Source organism: Xenopus laevis, chromosome 5S (genome assembly GCF_017654675.1).
Source record: "Xenopus laevis strain J_2021 chromosome 5S, Xenopus_laevis_v10.1, whole genome shotgun sequence".
Taxonomy (NCBI): Eukaryota; Metazoa; Chordata; class Amphibia; order Anura; family Pipidae; genus Xenopus; species Xenopus laevis.
In genome coordinates this window covers 133,318,735-133,345,318 of record NC_054380.1, presented here as the reverse complement: position 1 = coordinate 133,345,318, position 26,584 = coordinate 133,318,735, and the positions used below count along the sequence as shown (strand labels likewise).

The window sequence follows — 26,584 nt, the reverse complement described above, 5'->3', positions numbered from 1 at the left end:
AACGATTTCTCACTCGATATCGGTTAGAAAATTTTGATCGGTCACAGTCAAATCTATCTATTGTCCAAATGTTTGCAGGGCCGAGCAGGCAGCTACCCACAGTTTTCCTGTCTTCAACTAGACAACATTGCTTGAAATGGTCTTTTTAGTTGATGGACAAATCGTACATTTAAGGGCAGAGACACACGATCAGATACGGGGAGACAACTTTGGGAGAACTAATCTCCCCGAACTGCCTTCCCGTCGGCTTTAATGTAAATCACCGGCGGGATGGTACTTAGAGAGCTTAGTTTTCTGAAGTCGCCCGAAGTTGCCTCGAGAGGCAACTTCGAAAAACAAATCGATCCGAGTGCCATCCCGCCGGTGATTTACATTAAAGCCGACGGGAAGGCAGTTCGGGGAGATTAGTTGTCCCAAAGCTTTTAGTGAGGCAATTTCGGTCGACTTCGGAAAACTAAGCGCTCTGAATGCTATCCCACCGGCGATTTACTTTCTAGCTGAGGGGAAGGCAGTTTGGGGAAATTAGTCACCCCAAAGAAGAGAATATTTTTTGCTGGGTGATGAATCTCCCTGAATCTGAGCGTGTGTCTCTGCCCTTAACGATCTTTTCAAGATAATCTTGGGCTCAGTGGCGTAACTTCGGATGCCAGGGCCCCCCTGCAAAAAAAATTTTCTGGGCCCTCTCTGCACAAAATAGTGTGAGAATTTCATGTATAATATCCCCAGAAGTCATAGAAGAATGTCACAGTCGCAATTTCATATATAAATACCCCAGAACTATAGCAGGATGGTACAGTGTCAATTTCACATATCTCTCTGTAAAGGCTATGAGCAAACTTAAGGGCTGTTACTGCAGAAGTAAGATCGTAAGATTCTAAGCAACTTAGAACTTCAGTTGGTTTATATTATTTTTTTTTTTATAGTTTTATAATTATTTGCCTTTTTCTTTTGACTCTTTCCAGCTTTCAAATGGGTGTCACTGACCCCATCTAAAAAGCAAATGCTCTGTAAGGTTACACATTTATTGTTATTGCCAAATTTTAGTTCTTAGCTTACTAGTAAGGTACTCTCCTATTCATATTCCAGTCTCTTATTTAAATCAGTTCATGGTTGCTGTGTAATTTGGATCCTAGCAACCAGATGGCTGAAATTGCAAACTGGAGACCTGCTGAATAAAAAGCTAAATAACTCAAAAACCTTAAATAACAAAAAATGAAAACCAGCTGCAAATTGTCTCAGAATATCACTCTCTACCTCATATTAACAGTTAACTCAAAGGTGAACAAGTGGTTATGGAAGTCCAAGATGACTTCTAATATCCTATTATACAACTGTATATACTGTATTATGATACACAAGCGTGAGTCGTGTAACAGAAATGACATCATTAATTGATGACCTCAATAAGCTCCATTTATAAGGATATCATTCAAATGATAGCCATGGCAATTGTGTTACTGTATATATACAGTATATCTCCTAAGCAAACAGTTTCCATGGTTTGGTTGTTACCTGTTATATCCCTGGGATCAACTTGAATCAGTAGTAATTAGGAGGCGGAAGAGAACGGAGCGGGAGGCAAGACCGGATTTTTATTTTATTTTTTTCAACGCGGGCTGTTGGTTCATCTCAAGAGGCGATAGGACTTCGAGTGTGAAGAAGTGCTTGTGACGCTAGGCTTTACGCATCCATTGTGTTGCCGGGCCTAGAAGCGAGAAGCACAGTAAACACGGAGACGATGCGTACAAGTACAACTTACGCTCTTTACCCAACACGCCGAGGGAGTGAAGATCTGGAACACTTAGTGAGCCTTCTGGGAGCCGGACTGTACCATCTGGGACCAGGGCCGGAACTAGGGGTAGGCAGAAGAGGCACGTGCCTAGGGCGCAAAGGTGGAGGGGCGCCAGGCACGTACCTCTTCTGCCATCTTCCCCTAGCTCAGACCCTTGTGTCTCACATCTCAGGCAGTTCCTCTTGTGTGCCTGCCGCTCGTGTCCCCCACCGCCTGCAGCAGCTCTATCGACGTTGATCGCGCGCCTGAGCTGCTCCTCTTGTGTTTTTAGCGTGTGCCTGCCGCTCTTGTTCCCCACAGCCGGCAGCAGCTCTGATATCAATGTAGAGCGTGTGCGCAAGTGCGCACACGCGCTTGAGTCTGGAATTCCTGTCAGGTGCGCCTCTGCACATGCGCGCACACTTGAGAGGAGGGCTACGTAGTCAGCTGGGTTGCCCGGCACTGTCTGGGACACGGGCTGAACCATCTGGGAGCCGGACTGTACAATCAGGGACACGGACATCAGAGCTCTCAGGGGCTTTGACCGAATCGTCTCGTAGACGGATTACGAACGGGTTTAACATTTTGGGACACGAACTGAGGGAACCTTCTGGGACACAGACTTATTTTCCTGGGGGCCAGGTGGACCATAGCCTAGGGCGCCTTGTGGGTAATCCGGCACTACTGAGGAAGCAGGCCCCGGGCCCCCCAGCGACTGCGGGGTCTGCTTCCTCTGTAGTTACGCCACTGCTTGGGCTTACAATATGAGTACGATTTAACAGATATAAGATCCGTTATCCGGAAATCCGTTATCCAGAATGTTCCGAATTAAGGAATGATAATCTTGGGTTTACGATAACGTTTATGGCCAGCTTAAGACAGAGCCACACATAGCTGCTGTAGGCTTATTGTGTCAATGTTTAATTCTAAAAAAACAGGTTCCTGAGAGGAATGCCATGAGTCTTAACTAAAATCCCCAAAGCATTCTTTTATTAAGTCAACCATTTAGAGCTCATTCATGTAGGCGTCATAATGAAGGGTTGCTATGGCAAGGAGCCTATTCAGTTATGATTAGAGTGCCCAAACCTGATGGGACATGCCTAGCTATTTTGTGTATAAAGGGAGTTCGCTGATGGTGAAACGGAGATGGGAGCCTATGATGGGTCTTGGTGAAGCCAAAATACCATTAGCTAAAGTGAACGTTGTATATTCCCAGCTAATAGAAGAATATTCCAGAAAAGGTGTGTAGGAGAATATCACTACTTCATTCTGCCTTACTTCGATAACTCTGTTTATCTTACATGCCAAAGAAGATGTGACATGTTGGTTTCAATAGGCATAAGAGGGCTTCTGAGTAGTACTTAGCTTAAAATGGTCAATAAATGAAATACGTTTACCATATAGATAAGTCAATACAGACTGGGCACCTAGTCGCTTCATTTGGCTTTAAGTCTCCTTGGCTCCATGGCCATATTGATCCACAGAAAAAGGTCAACCTAAAAATATGGATGCACCGGATCCAGGTTTCGGTTCGGGATTTGGCCAGGATTCTGACATTTTCAGCAGGATTCGGATTTGGCCGATCCGAATCATAATTTGCATATGCAAATTAGGAGTGGGGAGGGAAATCACGTCACAAATCAAGGAAATAAAAATTGTTTTCCCCTTCCCATCCCTAATTTGCATATGCAAATTAGGATTCGGTTCGGTATTCGGCCGAATCTTAAGCGAAGGATTCGGCGGGTTCGGCCGAATCCAAAATAGTGGATTCGGTGCATCCCTACCTATAATGCATACAAACTGGCTTAATTTTGAATGGGGCCACAGACATTCTTTAGCAATGCACTTCAGTTTCAAGGTAAACCATTTGAAAAACTCAAGCCTTTTAAGGTGAAAACATTTGAAAGGGGCAATTATTGCCTCTTGTTTAGCACAAGTTCAGAGAGTGGGACTTTTACTGAACATAATTTTTGCTTGTTTCAATTAAGAAAACTACTGTACAGATATAAGATCCTTATCCGGAAAACCATTATCCAGAAAGTTCTGAACTAAAGAATGAACATCTCCCATAGCCTCCATTATAATCAAATAATCCAAATTTTTAGATAGTATTCCCTTTTTCTCTGTAATAATAATACAGTAGCTTGTACTTAACCCAAACTGAGATACAATTAATCCTTATTGGAGGCAAAACCAGCCTATTTGGTATGTTTTATGTTTATATAATTTTCTAGTAGAAGATCCAAATTACAGAAAGATTCGTTATTGGGGAAAACCTCAGGTCCCGAGCATTCTGGATAACAGGTCCCATACCTGTATAAACAAACCCCATCCCTTCCCCCAGCTGCAACCTTTGTTAGGCTTCAAGATAAGGAGCAGCTCATTAAACAGAGGGCTTTTCATGAGACTGGTAACATATTTTGAGTTGCTTCTATCTACCAGGAAGTTAGAATGAGACTTTTAATTTCAGATTTGTCCACTTTAATGCAAGATATAACAAAATACTGGATATTATTGGATGGATATTTCCTAATTAATACATGCGCTAACAATACAAAAGTGATATAACTCCCCCTTTTAAAATATATCTATGGGTTTTGTTATTTGTGTCCTTAAACTGGGCAAAGAATAAAACTTAAAGCAGTTTAAACTTTCCTGTGGTTCTTGTGAGCAACTGTTGGAAGAGGAGAAAGTAGTTTATCAAATTACAGATCATCTGTATAATGAACTCTTCCCTACCTAAAAGCCTAACACAGACTTCAAAGAATGGAGGGGTTTGTTTATACAGAGCTTATTTATTTACTTTTTTAAGCTATTGTCTGAGCCCACTGTAGTGGGTGAGGCTTTAGAAAAGGGAATGTAGTCTAACCTTGGTTGTGGGGTAGTTTTGTGAGAACAATAATATAGTTGTTAAAATTTATAACTTTTGGCCCTTTGGAACCGACTAACTCTGTTCATAAGTTGGCTGCTGCTTCTACATTGTTTCAGAAGTCAAAACCAGCAGTGCCCTGAATATAAAGAGCCAGATGTATAATGCTTTCAATAGCGGTTACATTTATAGATAGCTGTCAGTATATGTCCTTTCTTTTCCTTTTTTTATTTTGATGATTCCCTTGTGTGAGTTTATACAGTCTCTAAACATGCCTGGCCCTTATTGTCTTTGTGTGTATTGAGAAGTAATAACATTAACTTTCCACTTAAACTTCTGCTTTAAAAGAATATGCAATATCAAAACTGGAACGTGGATCTTTTTGGAGAACTGAGAATTTCAACTGCATTCGGGTTATGTTTGAAGAGGGTGATTTATTCCAAAGAGGGACAACCTTAAAGGGGCTGTTCACCTTTGAGTTAACTTTAAGTACGAAGTAGAGAGGGATATTCCGAGACAATTTGCAATTGGTTTTCATTTTTTATTATTTGTGGTTTTAGAGTTATTTAGCTTTTTATCTAGCAGCTCTCCAATTTGTGATGTCAGCAATCTGGTGGATAATGTCCTAATTACCCTAGCAACCATGCTTTGCTTTGAATGAGAATAGGAAATATTAATCAGGGAGGGTCAGAAAAGAAAGATGAGTAATAAAATGTAGCAATGACAATATATTTGTAGCTTTACAGAGCATTTGTTTTTAAAGCTAGAATGAGTCAGGAGAAGAAGGCAAATAATTAATACCGTATATACTCGAGTATAAGCCGTCCTGAGTATAACCCGAGGTACCTAATTTTACCTCCAAAAACTGGGAAAGCTTATTGACTCGAGTATAAGCCTAGGGTGAGAAATGCAGCAGCATCTGTTAAGTTTCAATCAAAAAATCTATGGTTTCTGCTCCCATTGGAGGTGCCGGCATCTCGTTTTTGGATGCCGGCGACCATTCTTGGATGCCGGTGAATATTCTTGGAGACTATTCTTGGACGCCGGCGACCGTTTTTGCGCTTGACCCGAGTGTAAGCCCAGGTAGAGTTTTTCAGCATATTTTGGGGGCTGAAAAACTTGGCTTATACTCGAGTATATACGGTAAGCTATATATATATAAAAAAATAATAATAATGGAGACCAATTGAAAAGTTGCTTAGAATTGGCCATTCTATAACAGATTAAAAGTTAACCTGAAGGTAAACCACCCCTTTAAGAAACAGAACAGTCTTGTGGCAGGTGCCATTGTGGTAACTGAGAAGTGTTTCTGAACAATAATCACCTGACCCACAAGGGGTGCCTGCATAGTTCTGCCAATTATTATTTGGGTCAGACCAGACCACTTTGAGTGAGTCCTTAATCGGAAATGTCAGTACAGTGCAATCTCTATATTATGACTCATTAGCTATAAAAGAGAAAACATCTCGGGACCAAGTTTCCCTGTACAACCAGTATAGCTTGTATTGAGTAGAGTTAATTAGGCTGCTGAATAAATGAGTTGCTCCCAAATTCACCTTCTGCCTCCCTGGGTGTGATGACAGTCATTGCTCCACTGTTATAGGTGGTAACTTTGATGGAAGAATATCAGGTATAGCCAGTTTGTTGCATCCCACTGATGGGCTTTATTTAGCATCATGTTATACAGTGGGAGTTGTAGTTTAACTGGCCCATGCCTGCTGTAAAGGGAGGTAGAGTGGATTGGCTAAGGCAGTGATCCCCAACCAGTAGCTCGCGAGCAACATGTTGCTCTCCAACCCCTTGGATGTTGCTCTCTTTGTCCTCAGAGCAGATGCTTATTTTTGAATTCCAGGCTTGGAAGCAAGTTTTAATTGCATAAAAACTAAGTATAATACCAAGTAGAGCCTCTTGTAGGCTGCCAGTCCACATAGGGGCAACCAAATAGCCAATCACAGCCCTTATTTGGCACCCCAAGGGACTATTTTATGCTTGTGTTTCTCTTTTTACACTTGAATGTGGCTCCCGGGTAAAAAAAAAGTTTGGGGACCCCTGGTCTAAGGTGACAAGCAGCTGGAATTGGAATGTACCTGGGGGTATTTGCTTCATTGTGTGGCTTGTTTCCTCTACATCCAATTTACTAACAAGAACTGGAAACGCTGAACATCAATGCGGTGCTATTAGAGAAAACTTATTGGCACAAGAGGAAATTGAAAGCTGTTTATATAAATACCCAGTCCCATTGTGGCCGGGCCAGGACTAGTGCCTGCATAGGGTACTGATAGGGTACAGAACCACGCTGATTATTTGTACTATCTACAAAACAATGAATGGCTCATATGATAAAAGGTCTAGTAACCCATAGCAACCAGATTGTTGATTTTAGACAGGTAAACCTAATGCATTTCGAAACCAACCGAAAGAGTAAAAGAAAAAAATCTCTTCAATTTGGTTCAGACACGCACTTGGATTTGCTCGAATCCTGCTTACACTCTAGAAGCAAATGGGAGATTGGTGCCTCATGCTGTATTTACAGTAAATCCAGGAGTAGGAAAATTCGTTATCCAGAAAGACTGTCTCCCATAGGCTCCATTTCATCAAAATTATCCAAATTTATAAAAATTATTTCCCTTTTCTCTGTAATAATAAAGCAGTAGCTTGTACTTGATCCCAACTAAGATTTAATTAATCCTTATTGGAAGCAAAACCAGCCTATTGGGTTTATTTAATGTTTACATAATTTTCTAGTAGACTTGAGGTATAAAGATCCAAATTACAGAAAGATCTGTTATCCAGAAAACACATCCCGAGCATTCTCCGATAACAGGTCCCATATCTGTACTGGGAAGTACAGTCTTGCAGCGGGTCGGATATCCGCGTGTTACCCGCAAAAACCTGCAGTACCCTGCGGGTAGCGGGTAGAAGTTCTGGGTGCAGGTATAGACGTGGGGGGCGGTTTTGCAGGTTGGGCCGCGGTCTTCTATCGATTTTTACTCTTTTTTTTCTGATCACGCCTACTTCCAATGATATCACTTCCAGTTTACAAAGACAGCACCTCCTGATTCTTGATAGTCAGTGGGTCCGGGTTGCGGATAAGGTACTTGCGGGTCAGGTCGGGTAGCGGGTAAGAATGCTGGTTTGGGTTGCGGGTACAGGTCGGGTACGGGTTCCAAAAAATTGACCCACGCAGGACTCTACTGGGAGGTGCTGCTCGCAGGAGCTTACACTCTAGAAGCAGATGGGAGATTGGTGCCTCCTGCGGTAGTTACAGTTAATCCAGGAGTAGCTTGTAAACATTGAACCCTTTCTAACTGCCAGCCAGTTGGTAGAAACAATAATCGCCCCAAGCAGGTGGTCATCTCACCAGTGGGCCGCCGCTGCATTCTGTTTTTCGACTATAAATGTCCATTATTGATTCACTCTGACCTCGTCCAACCCTTGCACCAAGGGAATGTGAGAGTCCGGCACACAGGGAAAGGGCCTGCATTGTGTTTCCAGCAGGAGGAACAATCATTAGGCTGCAACATTCTCTGTACTGAGTGGGGGCCATGCTCTGGGATATGTCCGTATCTTTGTGTGTTATTTACAGCAACCTGCTTCTTTCTTGCAGATGGGCCTGAGTTAATAAAACATGCTGCGGAACACGATTGCTCACTTTCCCACATCTATGAATGGTAAGTACCTTTTGTATTATACCCGGAGTACACTGTCATGTGTGTTCTTTATTCAGAGAGTTTGCTGCAGGGTCCATAAGAATTGACGGTCCAGGGGTCTGGATTTGACTACGAGTAAGTGCCCCAATAGGCACGAAACGCGTCAGGCCTTCACCTGTAATGTCCTAATAAATGTATTGAATTTGAAACCACTTTTTGGTTTATTTTTCGAAAAAAATCACATCCTTTTGCTTCTAGGTCCTGATTTGACCCCTTCTCATTTCTGCTCCCAAAAGCTTCACCTCTTGCAGGATACTTTGATTTGTAGTCTGGCAGTGAGCCACATACAACTCATCCCTACTATGGCCAAAACATGTTGGAGCTCATCATTGTAACACTCCTGAAGCAAAACCGCAGGGATTCTGGGAAAAATACTGTATTGGACTGGACCTCCTGGAGCCCCCAGAACCAGTCCATTCTCACAACAATTAGGTATAGACAATGCTCAGTGTATTAGGTTTCATATAGACCTAAAATACTTTGGAGCAGGCACTCAAATGAAGGCAATATTCCACCAGGTTGTTGAAGCAAAGTAAGAATATAAAGTAAGAAGGCGCACACCCTAGAAGTTAATCATAAGGAGCTAATCCACAGGAGTCTCCCCATAAGGGTCTCCAAAACTAACGTACCAAAAAAATAGGATTGTACTCTCAATATACAAAATAAAGTATTTATTACATCCCAGAAAAAAAAGGGGGCTGCAAAAAAATCCCAAAATAAGGGCTCACTACTTATTTTCGGATTTTTTTGTAACCCCCTATTTTTTTGGATGTCATAAATACTTTATTTTGTATATTGAGAGTGCAATCCTATTTTTTGATGTTGAAGCAAGGTAAAACAGTTTGTGTCCACAGCCTTTGCGTTTTATATATTTTTTTTATGTGGTATAAGTTAGTGATATCTATACCATTTAAATAACTTCTATGAGTGATTACCGGTACTATATAATTTATTTTATGTAACTGTTTTATTATCATTACATATACTGTTCATGTATGTTATTTATGTATTCATTGATATTTATGTTCTTACAATGGGGATCAGATAGGATCTGTGCAGCCACTGGGACAGAATGCTCTGTTATACAGAGCTAGAATCTCAGCTGCCATAAAGCAGGACAGGACTGCTGCTTACAATGGGGATCAGATAGGATCTGTGCAGCCAATGGGACAGAATGCTCTGTTATACAGATAGCTAGAATCTCAGCTGCCATAAAGCAGGACAGGGCTGCTGCTTACAATGGGGATCAGATAGGATCTGTGCAGCCACTGGGACAGAATGTTCTGTTATACAGATAGCTAGAATCTCAGCTGCCATAAAGCAGGACAGGGCTGCTGCTTACAATGGGGATCAGATAGGATCTGTGCAGCCACTGGGACAGAATGTTCTGTTATACAGATAGCTAGAATCTCAGCTGCCATAAAGCAGGACAGGACTGCTGCTTACAATGGGGATCAGATAGGATCTGTGCAGCCACTGGGACAGAATGCTCTGTTATACAGATAGCTAGGATCTCAGCCATAAAGCAGGGCAGGACTGCTGCTCTGTGAGAGAATGGAAGGTGACACACTTGCTTACACATCCCTATGCAAACACAATAGTATTTTACTGTATTTTTGTTGTTTTGTGATGGTGTTTAGTGTAATATATTTACTTTGTGCTAAATGATTTCACATGTTCTCAATGAAACCGTTCACACTGAATAATAAAGACTATGCCGAGGTATGTGGGAAACGCTGCAGTATATAGATAAGAGATGTATGTATGTGGGAGGTGGATTATGAAGCGATCATTTCATACTTGTGGCTCTACAGCATTTTGCAACTACAGCTTTTCCGGTTACATTTTAGGGAATGCTGGGAGTTGTAGTTCATAGCTTGATTTCGTTACCCTGTTGGTTTATTCTGTAATATGTTCCTTTTCTGTATTCCTGCCAGGCTGATATAGATCATATGTGAGTGAGTGTGTCTTGTGTAAAACATGGGCTGGTTTCACTTCATTGTGGCTAATGTAGAGCAGGTGACCCCTTTGCTATAACAGCTTAGGCCTGTGCTTCCTTTTTGGGAGATAAAGTACAAATAGGGACGGATGCACTAAGCAGCGCCACACAGATCTCACAGTGACAGCTAAACTGTGTCTAAATGCTGTATTTGCATTGCAGGTGGCCCAAGCATGTGGCCCATCACCACAGAGGAGAGGGCCAAGCACGATAAGCAGTTTGCCAGTCTGAAGCCAATCAACGGACTAATTAGTGGTGAGTGTCTTTATACCAATTTTTATTTTATTAACCCCATGTTATCCAGGTTAGCACCATGCTGGGTCTAGTGCAGACCGTTAGTACTGACCGTTACACGCAGTATAAATAAATAGAACTGAGTGCAGTTATACACTGTGATTGCATGTCAGCTTCCCAGCTCCCCTGAACTGCAGCGCCCGCTGAGGATGATGGTAGTTGTATTCTGCAACCCCTGGAGGGCTGGGAATTTGATGTCCCTCATTTATCAAAGGTAGAATTTCGAATTCGTGAGTTTTTTAAAACTCCCATAAATTAGAGCAATCTAAATTTAATATTAAAATCCAATTTCTTTTCAACCCGAACGAACTGAAACGATCCGAAAATTCGAATTGAATTAGATCAAACCCGATTCGAGTTTTTTCTCCAATGTCAGGAAGGCTGCAAACAACTTCAAGTTGATCCCTGGACCTCTCCATTGACTTAAAAAGCAATTCAGCAGGTTTTAGGTGGCTAATAATCGAATTCGAGTTCTTTTTTCTTTTTTCTTTTTTTTTATTTTAAACTCGAATCGAATTCGAATAACTCCCTAGTCAAATTTTCAATTCGACCCTTGATAAATCTGCCCCTTAGTCAGTCTCTCTCTCTCTCTCTCTCTCTCTCTCTCTCTCTCTCTCTCTCTCTCTCTCTCTCTCTCTCTCGGGCAGATTTACTAAAGGGCAAACAGTTAAAAAACAGTTTGTAGCTGATCTTCTGTTTGTTTTCCTTGATTTATTTGGATCTGTTGTTCTGTAAACTCCTGTCTAGTCAAGTGAGTACATGGCAAGGCAGTAGTTTAAAAATTACACAAGGTGAAAAAGAATATAATGGAGACCATCCCAACGAACAAGAACAAAACTCCATTTCATCTCACTTTCATTATTTTTGTCAGTGGAGAGAAGAAAAATAAAAAGAACAAGATGAATTATCTGTAACTACAACATAACACTTGAAAGTTTAAATCCACCTTAAAACACTGGTAAATAAGATATTTATTGAGAACTTGTTTGCTTTGATGTCTATGACCCGAATATTAGATAAAGAAGACAAAATACATTCAACATTCTTTGGTTGTGTAGCATCAAGAAAGCAGCCCATTTCCTAAATAAATGCAACAAGTCAGAGACGTTCCAGGCTATGAAACAAACCAGAATATCTTGTTCGTAGCAGGAGAGTCAGAATGGGAACCAGTTATACTAATTAATAGAATATAGTGGAATAAATAAGTGATCATGAATCGTGAAAGCCATACAAGATGTTGGTGGACAATCGTACCAGTAGCACGTTCCTGTTTTAGCCATTTTGTCTTTTCTTGTGCTCTGTCATTGCCTGAGAGTTTTTATTGCAAACCTGCAGGTTATATAGCCACAAAAATACTAATAATTGATCAAATATTTTCATTGGGGAAATGTCACTTTTACCAAGTGTTTCATGTGCTGATACTCACACGTACCAGTTTTCTAGTAGAGGTCTCGTATGTATTTACACACCTTGTCCAGTCTTTTGATTATACTCAATCAGCTTATTACATCTCTCATGTCTGCATTGTTTCACATTACTATAACCCACAAGCCTTGCTTCTCGGGAACATCCCCATAATTTCTTCTCTGTATTTACTGTACATACAAACATCAGCATCTGGTGTAAATGTTAGCATGCACCTTTAGTACTGAATCTGATGCACAGATGCAGGTTTCATTCTTAATGAATATATATATATATATATCTATATCTATATCTATATCTATCTATATCTATCTATCTATCTATATCTATCTATCTATATCTATCTATATCTATCTATCTATATCTATCTATCTATCTATCTATCTATCTATCTATATATATCTATCTATCTATCTATATCTATCTATCTATCTATATCTATCTATCTATCTATATCTATCTATCTATATCTATCTATCTATATCTATCTATCTATATCTATCTATCTATATCTATCTATCTATATCTATCTATCTATATCTATCTATCTATATCTATCTATCTATATCTATCTATCTATATCTATCTATATCTATCTATATCTATCTATATCTCAAATCCAAACTGGTGCACTCAAATCAATGATGTTGAATGCCTAGGTGCGGTTAAAGATATCGAATTCCATAAATTAAACAAAACCGCACTCACAGGACTTGCGTGAAAAAGCAGCAACGACTGGGGTTTATTTCAACGTTTTGGCTATTATACTATAGCTATCTTTCTGAAGACGGCTATAGTATAATAGCCGAAACTTAGAAATAAACCCCAGCCGCTGCTGCTTTTTCACGCAAGTCCTGTGAGTGCGGTTTTGTTTAATTTATGTACCGTATATACTCAAGTATAAACCGAGTTTTTCTGCATCCAAAATGTGCTGAAAAAGTCTACCTCGGCTTATACTCGGGTCAGCGGGCAGTAGCTGAGATTGCAGTCACTTTTAATCATTCCTATACCAACAGTTCACTTGGGGAGAGACTGCAATATCCCACAATGCCCTCTGTTGGTTATATGAAAGAATAACAGTGCGCCCTCTGTTGGTTATATGAAAGAATAACAGTGACTGCAATATCACACAGCACCCTCTGTTGGTTATATGCTGGGAGACAGGGCTGTAGTTGTGTCTAGGCTTATACTAGAGTCAATAAGTTTTCCCAGTTTTCGTAGGTAAAATTAGGTACCTCGGCTTATACTCGGGTCGGCTTATACTCGAGTATATACGGTAATTCGATATCTTTAACCGGCACCTAGGCATTCGACATGATTGATTTGAGTGCACCAGTGTGCCTTTATATGATTATAGAACTCCTCAGTTACTTTTAATACCCTTATATTTTAAAATATGGTGTTTTATATTTTAAAAGATGAAGTTTAAACATTTATCTGGATCTGTTTGTATTATTTTGGTAAGTGCAAATGTAATTGGTGTCGTTTTCAGCCTAATTATGTGAGGTGCTGCCCCCTATAGGGTTTAGATTCACAAATGACAAACGATGCAACAATATTGGAAAAATATAAATATTTATTTCAATAACAATTACAAAGGCATTTTGTCACGAGATGTAGAATATGTAGCAAAGTGGCAAATTTGTGATGCTGTGACGATATGAGTTAAAGCATACGAACTTCACTTCTTTATAAATACTCCCCTTAACACATCTTTCAAAAACTTCAGGTGAAAAAAGGCTCGAGTGTAGGAGCCGAAACATTGCAATAAATAATTTTTTATTTTTCACCTAACAAGTCCTGTGAGTGCGGTTTTTTTTGTTGTCCAGTGAATGCGTTCTTGCTCAACAAATACTTACCTGTACAGAGAATGCCTTACAAACAGTGTGTATATTAAGGTGAAAGGATTGGGGTGCCTCATTCGCTCTTGCTGTTTCAGTTGCATATAAAGGAGAAGTACAAGTTGTAGGATCCATTATCCAGAAACCCATGATCTGGAAAGCTCCAAATTACAGAAAGTCCATCTCCCATAGACTCCAAATATGCATATTCAGCACGTTAGGTGCACGCAGGCCTATAACAGAGACAAATAGAAATGTACAGGTATGGGATCCGCTATACGGAAATTCGTTATCCAGAAAGACTGTCTCCCATAGGCTCCATTTCATCAAAATTATCCAAATTTTTTAAAAATGATTTCCTTTTTTTCTGTAATAATAAAACAGTAGCTTGTACTTGACCCCAACTAAAATATAATTAATCCTTATTGGAAGCATAACCAGCCTATTGGGTTTATTTAATGTTTATATGATTTTCTAGTGACTTAAGGTATGAAGATCCAAATTACAGAAAGATCCATTATCCAGCATTCTGGAAAACCGGTCCCATTCCTGTATGTCAGGTCAGGTCAGCTGCTGGCAAGCACCGCAGAAAGCACCCACACCTCTATCTTTAATATTCTGCCTTTGAGAATATTCATGAAAACACCAAGCGAGCACTATGCATGGTTTCAGAATATGAGTGATTAGTGGATGTACATTCGTTTTTCTGTATGAAAAAACACCTACAAAATACCCATTTATTGTTTATTTTGTTATAATATAGTAGTAAACCATAAAAATGACCACTTCCTATTTCATTTTACAGGTGACCAAGCACGCAGCTTCTTCTTACAATCTGGTCTCCCATCCTCCGTTTTGGCCGAAATATGGTAAGGTGTTTGTTGTAAACGCTATTATGGCTGGCAAGTGATGTTCCTCTAGGATGAAAATAAGAAGAGGGCATAGCCTAGCAGAGCAGCCAAGGTGCCATCCACGGAAATCACTGGAAAGGCGGCCATAAACGGAACTAGCAGGAGCAACTCGTTGCCTGTATAGAGAGATGTCATATTCCTATGCCTGGATATTTCTCTGCATTAAGCTCAATGCAGGAGGGACAGCCTCCTAAATGTCCTCAAATACATGAAAATTCTGTATCTATAACTATTTCTAAAAGTTAAGCACAATTAAAGGAGACATATTGTGTAAAAAATAAGAATGTACCAGTGTGTTATACTCATTTAGATATAGTAGAATTGTACTTAAAAATAAAGTAGTGTTTCAGGCTGATTTATTGAATGTTTTTGCAAAAACCCTAATAATCCCTCCCTTCCACTTCCTGCTCCCTGAATTCCCAGGCTGTGCAGGGGAGCCGGCAGCTCTCACCTCACTGTTCTCTAGGACAGGAGCCAATGAGCAACTAGCAGGACCCTATAGGGAACTGAAGCCTGTCTGAGCTTGTGTGACTGCAGGGGTGTGATTGGATGTCACCCTCCTACTGTGCTTCTGACAGGGGCCGTCGGGACACACCCGCCACTCATTTGAAACACAGACAGGGACCAGAGAACATCTATAGGGAGCTCCAATAAAGGGGCTATTTTTAAAGATAATATACATTTTTTGCACCATGTAAAAGCGACACCATATATTACTTATAATTGTCTATAAAATTTAGGGGTTTTTCATTAATCTTATATGGTTTCATTTAAAGAAGAAGGAAAGGCTAAAATTAAGTACGTTTATCATAAAGCTCTATATAAATACACCAGTAAACCCTCAAAGTAATGCTGCTCTGAGTCCTCTGTCAAAAGAAACACAGTATTTCTTTCCTTCTATTGTGTACTCATGGACTTCTGTATCAGCCTTCCTGTTTTGAGCTTAAACCTCCAGGTCTAGGGCTTAAGCATGCTCAGTTTGCTCCTCTCCCCCCTCCCCACCCTGCTGTAATCTGAGCCCAGAGCTATGAGTGAGCAGGGAGAGACTCAGGCAGATGTCACACCAAGCTAATATGGCAGCTGCTTTCCTAAACAAACAGCTTCTAGAGCTTTTTACTCGGGTATAGTAAAGTATTCTGCAGAATAGTTTGCACTATTGGCTAATCTATTGGCAATAAACTACTTCAGTAGCTTTCCTACTCCTTTAAGCACCAATAGTCGTTAGCTTTTGAAACTTTTAAAACTGTGCATTTTTATTTGTAGGGCTTTGTCAGACCTGAACAAAGATGGCAAGATGGACCAGCTGGAGTTCTCCATTGCAATGAAATTCATCAAACTGAAACTGCAGGGACAATCTCTGCCCTTGGTCCTACCTCCTGTAATGAAACAGTCCCCGGTCTTCTCGCCATTATCCTCCTCCCGCTATGGTAGGTTTCTATTGTTTATTTCGAGGGACATCATGATGGGAAAAATGCACAACAGTTGTGATAAAGGATGCCCAACATAAAACCCTCAAGATGTAATTGAACTGCAATCACTAGCATCCCATCAACAAAAAAGGGCTGTCTGGGCAATGTTTGGAGTTGTAGAAGTATAACAAACATTACTTTGACGTAGTTGGCCAGCTTATATATATTGCAATATATGGACAAGCAAACTCTGTTTTGTTTAAAGGGTAAGGTATTCTTAGTAGCTTAAAGCACAAAATGTCTCTGCCCTAAATATATTGATAATGGGTTGAGTGCAGAGGACTTCTTGTATTTGTCTATATGGGGTTGTTGAAGAGCATCAACTTCAGGGCCATTCTTAGGCTGTTTCTTGGCCTCTCCGTTTACACAGGCCAAGTAACTACTAACCTACTGTGCACAGTGGATTTCAGCAACGTGTGTGTTTTTTTTCACTTAGAAATCTACTCAGTGGGGCTCATTTATCAACACTGGGCAAATTTGCCTGTGGGCAGTAACCCATAGCAACCAATCATTGCTTGGCTTTTTTCAGGCAGAACAATGAATGCAACAATATGATTGGTTGCTATGGGTAACGGCCCACGGGCAAATTTGCCCAGTGTTGATAAGTGACCCCAAGTATGTCTTCAAACAGGCTGACGAAGTGCCTGTATTGCAGACATAGGAGCGAGCGGAGGCAAGCTGTTCAGCTGTTTCTCGGCCTGTATTTATAGAGGTCTGTAATTCCAGAATTCCCTTTTTTTAAAGGAATTGTTCAGTGTAAAAATAAAAACTGGGTAAATAGATAGGCTGTGCAAAATAAAAAATGTTTCTAATATAGTTAGTTAGCCAAAAATGTAATGTATAAAGGCTGGAGTGATTTGATGTATAACAAGTCAGTCAGAGCACTACTTGCTCTCTTGGTTTACACTGACTGGTTGCCCTGTTTACCAGGCAGTAACCAATCAGAGACTTGAGGGGGGGCCACATGGGTCATTTCTGTTGCTCTTGAATCTGAGCTGAATGCTGAGGGTCAATTGCAAACTCACTGAACAGAAATGTACCATGTGGCCCCCCTTCAAGTCACTGACTAACTCAGAGTTATAGAGCTGAAAAGCAGGAAGTTGGATTCTGGCTGTTTTATTAGACATCTGTTCACTCCAGCCTTTATATATTACATTTTTGGCTAACTAACTATATTAGAAACATTTTTTATTTTGTACAGCCTATCTATTTACACAGTTTTTATTTTCACACTGAACTATTCCTTTAAGTCACTCTGACTGTTAAGTGATATTGAGAGCTGTACTGAGGATTATGCCTAGGGTGGTTACACCTATTATAAAGTATACTTTGCATGGGGCACAACATAATGGGGTGCATATAATTAACGTTTTGTTCACTACTGTTTTTTTGCAGGAATGGGGAGCATGCCAAACTTGTCCATGCCACCACCCATGCCTTCCCTCATACCATTGGCACCCACTACACCCTTAAACTCAATGAGCTCTTTACCTCCCCTACTTATGTCAACTCCCCTGGTGCCTTCTCTTGGATCATCATCAACTTTGCCAAATGGAACATCCACTGCTCTGCTTTCGTCTTTCTCTGTGCCTTCGTCTTATTCTAGTAAGTATCCTCCCAAACTAATGTTGGTGGTACAGCAAGGCACAATATATGGTGGGAAGTGATCTTAACCTGTGTGTAATAGTGCAGAGAATTGTGTTTTTTTTGGCCTTTTTTTTGTTCATATTCTCTTTTGGGGTCCAACATTCATTTTGTCAGGGCCATTCCCCCCTTACCTATCAAGGTCAGGGTAATGTTTAAAATAATCAAGTTTATCTTCACTAATCCTCTCTCAGCATTTGTTTCTCTTCATTCTGTCTTCATGCAGCAGTCTGGTGTAAAGGCCCCCAGACATGGCCGATTAAAGCTGCCAACACACCGAGTCAACAGCTTATCTGCCCTCCAACGGGCATTTCCGATCGATATCTGGCTGAAAATCGGACAGATGTCGATCGACAGGGTAAAAAATCCCATTGTATTCTGACCCAATCGTTGGGCCCTAGGGCCCACGATCGGATCAGCCCGTATCACCCACCTCAATGTGGGCATATCGTGGAGAGATATGACCACCTTTAGATATTCATTCATGGCTAGATCCAATATATCTTATAGGGGGGCTCCTTTGCTATCAGATAACTAATTCCAGTACAAACAAAATCTAACAAAATAACTGCCTTTTGCACAAATCCTGCATGTAGAGAGACATGATGTCTGGTGAGTTTAATAGAGTGAGCTCTAATACATCTTCTAGGCAAAAGGAGCCCCCCTATAAGAGAAATTCGATCTATCAATGACTATCTGACACCCAACTCCTACATGAAGGGAGAATGAAGAGAAACAGATCCTGATAAAGGAATAGTGAGAATAAACTTGATTATTTTAGAAATGATGCAAAATGTTTAATTGATTTTATTTAGAAAACTTCTTTTCTCTTGCCTAGATTGGGGGACACAGGCACCATGGGGATGAAGATCCTGTTGCTTGGAGAAAGGACACTAAAAGGTTAAAGTTGCTCCTCCTCCTCCTGCTCTGGGCTTCATCCCCGCCTACCTCCTCAATCCCCAGTTTTCTTTAGTGTCCTCAGAAGGAGGATGGACACTTCGTGGCTGGGAGCAATGGTACAGATTTATTCAGTATCATGCCACTACTAGGGGTCAGTGTTTCTCTTCCAGAACCCCTCCAGCCAAGGACTTCTGATCTGAAGATGCTCTATAGCCTTCCCGCTCTACGGAGGCTGCAGGCTGGGGAGCTCCCCCCCACACTACCCTGGGCACTGGTTCCCGCTCTCCGGAGGCTGCACCAGTAGCCACGACGGAGGGTATATCTTTTATTGAGCATTCCTGGCTGGCACAAGGAGGTAAGTCAATTCCCTCCTCCCTCCCCCCATTACATGCTGCCTGTCAGCTCTGCAGAAAGGCATTTAGTTTCACTTTCACTGCTATTCTCTCACACAGATTTTCCTAGGCTTTTAGTTTCACTTTCACTGCTATTCTCTGACAAAGAATTCCCTAGGCCAGGGATGTCCAAAAGGTAGATGGGATCTACCAGTAGACTTTTAGCTGGTCGTCAGTAGATATAAAGACACTGTCAACACACAGTTTGTCTAAATCACCCTCCTGTTTCATGCTTTTTATTTGATATTTATGTTAAGGTTACAATATACATTTTCTCATGAATCAATATTAAGTAATATTTTCCATGGAACAGAATTCTAACAATGCTTTTATATATGTAGATCATAATGGGACAACAGCACTAAAAGTAGTCCCCGCATTGGTAACTCCGTGCCATTCCCAGCGATCTTTCGCGCCACCATCTGGCGCTGCGTCTATTTCATTGTGCACAAGTCGCTGCACACGCGCCTCACGGGCGCCATCTTACTAAGGTACTATACCAAAGCCCGGGAAACCTGTCTGGCGGCCATTTTGGATCCGCATCTCTCTCTCCAGTACTGAGCGTTTCCAGCCTCACTGTCTCTCACAGAGAAGAACAAGGCACCATTCCTTCCTACCTTGGTGAATAGGTAGTTACACTTCCCTTACGCTTTCTCTAGGGGATTAACACTTCCCTCTCTCTATGGGACCTACTGTGGGGTTTTTCACTACTTCCCTCTGTCTCCACAGATCGCACTTTAAGGGAGAAGTGGTTCACTCCTCTGGACTCCCCTAATATTCCCCAATATCTTACTTACTGGGTTGCACTACATAGTATAGCCATGACGGGCAGGGCAGATGACCAGTCCCTTCCCAAGCAGGCAACTGCATGTACCACCAATGCAATTTAGTATTTGGCATGGGCTACTTGCAGACCTAAATTTGCTAGTGTTTTGGCTGAGCCAATATGTGAAGCCTGTAAGACTGGCAGCAGTCACTGCACAATTACAATCCCACACAGCCCTACCAGCCAGCTCTGCGACAGCTACGGCTAATCAAACGAGCTTGGATTCTGAATTGGTGTGCGCTCTATCTCTAGTGGGTCTACAAAACCTAGCCAGAATTCCAGAGACTCTAGATAAGGTCCTACAGCATCTATCTACAGAGCCTCACAGACCGGTCACTCAGCAGTCGGCCACAAAGCGACCTCCCCTTTCCCCACCTGTTTTGCCTGATGAACAGGAAGAGGTATTGGGAAGAGGGACAGATCCTATCCGCAGATGAATAGGATCAGGATACCCCTAGATCACAATGAGAGGTCGAGAGCCTGATTCAGGCACACCCCACCTTTAGCAGAGCGAACCAATAACATTTTCAAGAGGCAAAAGAAGTCTTCTTGTGTCTTTCCAGCCTATGAACAGCTGGGTGACATTGTTAAAGCACAATGGAAAACGCCAGACCATAGAGTCCAATTTTCCATTGCTTTACTCAAACTTATCCTTTTACTTTACAGACCTTGGTCTTCACCCCCAGCAGTGGACCCACCGGTCTCTAAATTGTCAAAGACCACCACCATTCCAGTAGTCGATGCGGCTTCCTTTAACGATCCTATCGACAAACGTCTTGAGGGTTTCTGCAAGTCGATTTTTACAGCAGCAGGCAGAACTCTACGACCTATTATTGCCACCCCATGGGTATCCAGGTCAATGGAAGTTTGGGTGGAACAGGTGGCCCAACTCATGGCTCAGAAGACCCCTCCACAGACCTCTTTCTAGCTCCGATAGCGGACACAAATACATAAATTTGCGTAGCAGTCCTGGACGCGGCTTAGCTCGTCACAAGGGCTTCGGCATAATCCATTGCAGCCAGGCGTTTCCTTTGGCTAAAAAAAAAAAAAAAAAAAAACTGAAAAACTGGTCAACAGATCTTACCTTGAAGTGGTCTCTGCTTGGTCTCCCATTCTCGGGAAAAAAAAAAAAAAAAAAAAAAACAACTTTTTGGTGCTGAACAGAGAAGGAAAATTCTCAAGCTACAGAGCCAGAGGTCCCAACATGAAAAGCAACAAGCTCCGACCCACCCCAGATTCCAGTCAAGGCAGAGCACTTCTTGGTCAGGAAGCAGAGCAGCACCTAAGCCCGCACGGGACAAACAGCCTCCGCATGAGGAGGTGCCCACCCCTGAAAGCTAAACCCTTTGGCGGACGCTTAAGTCACTTTCGGGAGGTGTGACGGCATAGAGTACTGGAACCCTGGGTCCTACAGATCATTTCTATCTCATAGAATTCGCTCAGCTACCTCCGAGGTGATTTTCCATCTCAAGGCTCCCTACCACAGAACCCAGGCACTCAGCTTTCCATGGGGTTCTACACGCCCTGACTACCTCCGCGGTAGTAATGGCAGTCCCTCAAGGGTAAAAGGGGGCTTCGGTTTCTACTTAAACCTGTTTATAGTACCCAAAAAGGATGGATCTTTTCACCTGGTGCTAGACCTAAAGGCACTAAACGACCATGTAAAGAAGTACCACTTCAAGATGGAATCCATCCAGTCAGTCCTAATGTCCCTGGACATAGAGGATTTCAGGGCGGTGATCGACATCAAAGATGCATACCTGCATGTCCCCATACATCCCAACCACCACTGGGTCCTTCACTTTTCAGTGGCAGGAGAACATTGGCATGGTCATGACTGCGGCTCTAGAGGACCTGCGACTGCAGGGAGTGAGTGTCATACCATACCTGGACGACCAACTGGTAAAGGCCAGTTCCATGGCACTGGCCTCAACTCATCTCCAGACACTAATGCTGTTAGGTTGGCAGATAAACTTCCAAAAATCTCTATTCATACCTTCCCCAGAGTACAGAATATTTAGGGCTTGATCTAAATTCTTCATTGGGAAGAGCCTTCCTTCCCCAATCCAAGATCACCTCCATGCAGGGGCTCCTGTCATCTCTGCAGAAAATGGATCAGGTACCTTTAAGGTTGCCATGAGAGTGCTAGGGACTATAGTGTCATCCTGCGATTCCATATGCGCAGCTCCTCACCAGAGCCATGCAGAGCCTTACTCCAACACCAAAGGAGGAACTGAGCGAACCTAAACTGCAGGATTCCCCTATCAGATCTAGTTTGAACCTCTATTAGTTGGTGGCTTTGACCAACAACACTTCCGTCAGGAAAACCCTTCCCCAATCACCAGTGGACAGTCATCACAACAGTTGCCAGTCTACAAGGTTGGGGAGAAGTATTGGGAGACCTAACCGTACAGGGACGTTGGTCACAGAAAGAACTACTCCCCATCAACATCCTGGAATTAAGAGCAATCTACCTGTCATTGCTCCAATGGTCAGGCAGACTTCAAGATCTACCTGTAAGAATACAGTCAGGCAATGTGACAGCGTTGGCTTACATCAAACACCAAGGAGGCACAAGGAGTCAAGCTGCCCTCGCAGAGGCACAGCAAATTCTTCTGTGGGTGTAAAACACGGTACCAGCTATCTCCGCAGTATCCCTGGAGTGGACAACTGGATAGCAGATTTTCTCAGCCGAGAGACCTTAGATCAGGGAGAGTGGAGCCTACACCCAGATGTTTTTTCAACTGATTCTGGCAAGGCGGGGCACTCCGGAAGTAGACTTAATGGCATCCAGGTTCAACAACAAGCTTACGAGGTTCTTCACAAGAAGCAATGACCCTCTGGCCCTAGCATGGACACACTGGTGGTTCCGTGGCAGTTTCATCTAGCATATTCTAGTCTTCCCACCACTGGCACTTCTGCCAAGGGTAATCAAGAAGGGTAGAAACAGTTGTAGTGGCACCCTACTGGCCACACCACACTTGGTTCGAAGAGCTCATAAGTTCATCAGTGGACGCACCATTCTACCTTCCAGACAGAATAGATCTGTTATCTCAGGGACTGATCCTCCACCTGAGTTCACCATGGCTGGATTTAACGGCATGACACTTGCAGCCATAATCCTAGCCAGATCAGGAGTTCCAAAAAAGGCCATACCGACCTTACTAAGGGCCAGAAAGCCGTCTTCGCACGCATCTACCACAGGGTATGGAGGACATTCATATCCTGGTGTAAATCTAAAGCCAAAGACCCACAGTCCTGGGACGAAAGTAGCCTATTGTTGTTCCTTCAGGAGGGTTTAGAAATAAGGGCTGGCACTCAGCTCACTGAATGTTCAGGTATCAGCCTTATCTATCCTTTTTCAGCAGCAGCAGGTTGCAATGCTGCCCAACATCAAGACCTTCCTACAGGGAGCATTGCGGATGATACCTCCATACCGTCATACAATCCCTCCCTGGGATCTCAATAGGGTACCTTCTGTATTGCAGGAGCAACCGTTCGAGCCATTGGCTCAATTCCATTAACTCTGCTGACTCTTCAGGTAGTTTTCTATTAGCCATCACTTTGGCTAGACTAGTTTCAAAACTAGCAGCTCTATCTTGTTGTCCACCATTTTTTGATTTTTTACAAGGACAAGGCGGTGTTGAGACCTACCTTGGATTTCTTCCTAAGGAGTTCCATCTTAACCAGGACCTGCTGGTTCCTTCATTTTGTCCTGAACAAAAGACAAATTTGGAACAGTTACATACGTAGATGTGGTTCGTTCTCTCAGAACATACACCAGGGCTACCAAGAGTAGAAGGAAGCTAGACAACTTCTTTGTCTTACCAGAAGGACCACGGAAAAGCCTTAAGGCATCTAAGGCCACCAATGCAAGATGGATTAGGTCAACAATCTTGAAGGCCTATGAGGTACGAGGTAAGGCCACACCCTTCCGGGTTCAGCTCATTCTACTTCTTCACTCAGCACTTCTTGGGTGGTTCCTCTCCAGGCTTCAGCAGAACAGGTCTGTAGGGCTGCAGTGTGGTCATCCACACACAACTTTTCCAAATTCTACAAGGTGCATACATTCGCCTCAGCCGAAGCGAGCTTCGGCAGGAAAGTGTTGCAGGTGGTTATTCCCTGAACACTAGGGGTAAAAAGTCCCGCCCTCATGGGTAGCTTTGGGACGTCCCCATGGTGCCTGTGTCCCCCAATCTAGGCAAGAGAAAAATAGATTTTTGTACTTACCGTTAAATCCTTTTCTCTTGTCCTACATTGGGGGACACAGGCCTTCCCTCCCTGTATTAGTTCATGTTAATATTGATCAGGTAATATCTTATATAATTTTTGTTGTTCAAATACCAACAATTTCAAACAGCAGGTGGTTCATTCCGTGCTTAGCTTGCATTGGGGAGGAGCTCCTTCTCTTCACATGGGCAATTGGTAGGGCTCTTCATCTCTTCTTCGGTCAGAAAACTGAGGATTGAGGAGGTAGGCGGGGATGAAGCCCAGAGCAGGAGGAGGAGGAGCAACTTTAACCTTTTAGTGTCCTTTCTCCAAGCAACAGGATCTTCATCCCCATGGTGCCTGTGTCCCCCAATGTAGGACAAGTGAAAAGGATTTAACGGTAAGTACAAAAATCTATTTATTTTAGTATGCTGAAGCTTATATTACATTTTTATTTTCGCAATAGTTCCCCTTTAAAAAAATAAGAGAAAACACTGCTGATTGACACTGATGTATTTTTCTACTAGCACTGCCTCATAACACCTCGATAAATCTCCTGGGTGGAGGATTCAGTAGCACCACTATGCAGAAGACTCAGTCTCTCATAGACCTGGCATCCAGCAGGTAGGGTCAAATTCCTTGACTATTTATGTTCTATTGCTTATTAACCTGAGAAGAAGTTGCCTTCCTGAACCAGGATTGTGCTGAAAATAATTTGCTTTCTGTGTATGTGAAGTCATGTATGTTAGCCTGTAGATGTAGCCTAGCCTTGCTTCTTACAGTGAAAGGGTACTTGCTTAATATCTCAGCACTATAAGTACCTTATAGTATATATAACAGCACTATAAGTACCTTCTGCTAGGTGCAGCTGAGTTTTTGCTTCCCCCTTCTGGGGTTCATAGCTGGCCTTCTGTCTGACCAAAGTAATAGCTGCCTAAATGGTATATCATAGGTGCTCTCTAATCCCTACCTTCCAACTGTGATATACATTATGAGTTGCCATATTCCTGCCATACGCCTCTGGCACAACCCTGGTACTCATCTATTCTTGCCCCACCTCTCTGGCACAGCCATGGCTGAATCCCATTGTTCCCTAATGGAAACCCCTAGATACTGCCTTAAAGGAACAATGACACCAAACACCAAAAAATATAAGCAAGCTGCTGTGTAGCCATGGGGTAAGCCATTCAAGCACAGGATACACAGCAGATAACATAAGTACTACTATAGTTTATATAAACAAGCTGATGTGTAGCCATGAGGTAAGCCATTCAAGCAAAGGATACACAGTAGATAACAGATAAGTACTACACAGCAGATTATTTATATAAACAATAGTAGTACTTATCTGTTATCTACTGTGTATCCTGTGCTTGAATGGCTGTCCCCATTGCTACACATCAGCTTGTTTATATAAACTATAGTAGTACTTATGTTATCTGCTGTGTATCCTGTGCTTGAATGGCTGCCCCCATGGCTACACCGCAGCTTGTTTGTATAAACTATAGTAGTACTTGTCTGTTATCTACTGTGTATCCTGTGCTTGAATGGCTGCCCCATGGCTACACAGCAGCTTGTTTATATAAACTATAGTAGTACTTATCTGTTATCTACTGTGTATCCTGTGCTTGAATGGCTGCCCCCATGGCTACACAGCAGCTTGTTTATATAAACTATAGTAGTACTTATCTGTTATCTACTGCGTATCCTGTGCTTGAATGGCTGCCCCATGGCTACACCGCAGCTTGTTTTTATGAACTATAGTTGCATTTCTGAAACAAATACATCCGTTTTACCAGTGCAGCACAACAGTACATTATGACTTCATTACTTTTACTGTTCCTTTAATCTCAGCACTCACCTCTTGTGTACCAAAAATGCTGCATAATATCTCTGGTATACCTCAGTTGATACCTTACTACCAATGTCCAGCACACAGTCAAATGTGACTTACTGTACTTGTTTCAAGATGTGGAGAGGGCAGTGCAGCCCATGTATGCCAGGTAATTGGCCAGGTCTTTAGATTATGTACATGACCGAAATATTTGAAATGCGTTCCCATAACATTAATTACTTGCTGCCTTATTATTATAGAGCTTGCTAGATTTGCTAACTATTCCTTTATACATGTGCCCGCAGCTCCAATTCCTCATCTCCCTCTTCGCTGACTGGCAACTCCCCAAAAACCACTAACCAGGACTGGGCAGTGCCTCCGGCAATCAGACTGAAATACAGGCAGAAGTTCAACAGCCTTGATAAATCCATGAGTGGCTACCTTACAGGTGTGTACTGCAGCTGGGGAGGGCTCTTACAAAAGAGCGGTT

General features: G+C 42.2%; 1 protein-coding gene across 3 annotated transcripts in view; it reads left to right on the top strand.

Annotated features, from left to right (window-relative positions):
- LOC108718268 (intersectin-2) overlaps window positions 1-26,584 on the top strand; it is a 94,527-nt gene that overhangs the window by 6,282 nt on the left and 61,661 nt on the right. For all 3 annotated transcript variants that reach the window (XM_041565075.1, XM_018265982.2, XM_041565076.1), the window contains exons 2-8: window positions 8,248-8,311; window positions 10,512-10,604; window positions 14,715-14,778; window positions 16,084-16,247; window positions 17,685-17,894; window positions 24,788-24,884; window positions 26,400-26,542. In XM_041565075.1, the coding sequence (XP_041421009.1) occupies window positions 8,269-8,311; window positions 10,512-10,604; window positions 14,715-14,778; window positions 16,084-16,247; window positions 17,685-17,894; window positions 24,788-24,884; window positions 26,400-26,542 (814 nt within the window). In that variant the 5' untranslated portion in view covers window positions 8,248-8,268. The remainder of the gene's footprint in view (window positions 1-8,247; window positions 8,312-10,511; window positions 10,605-14,714; window positions 14,779-16,083; window positions 16,248-17,684; window positions 17,895-24,787; window positions 24,885-26,399; window positions 26,543-26,584) is intronic.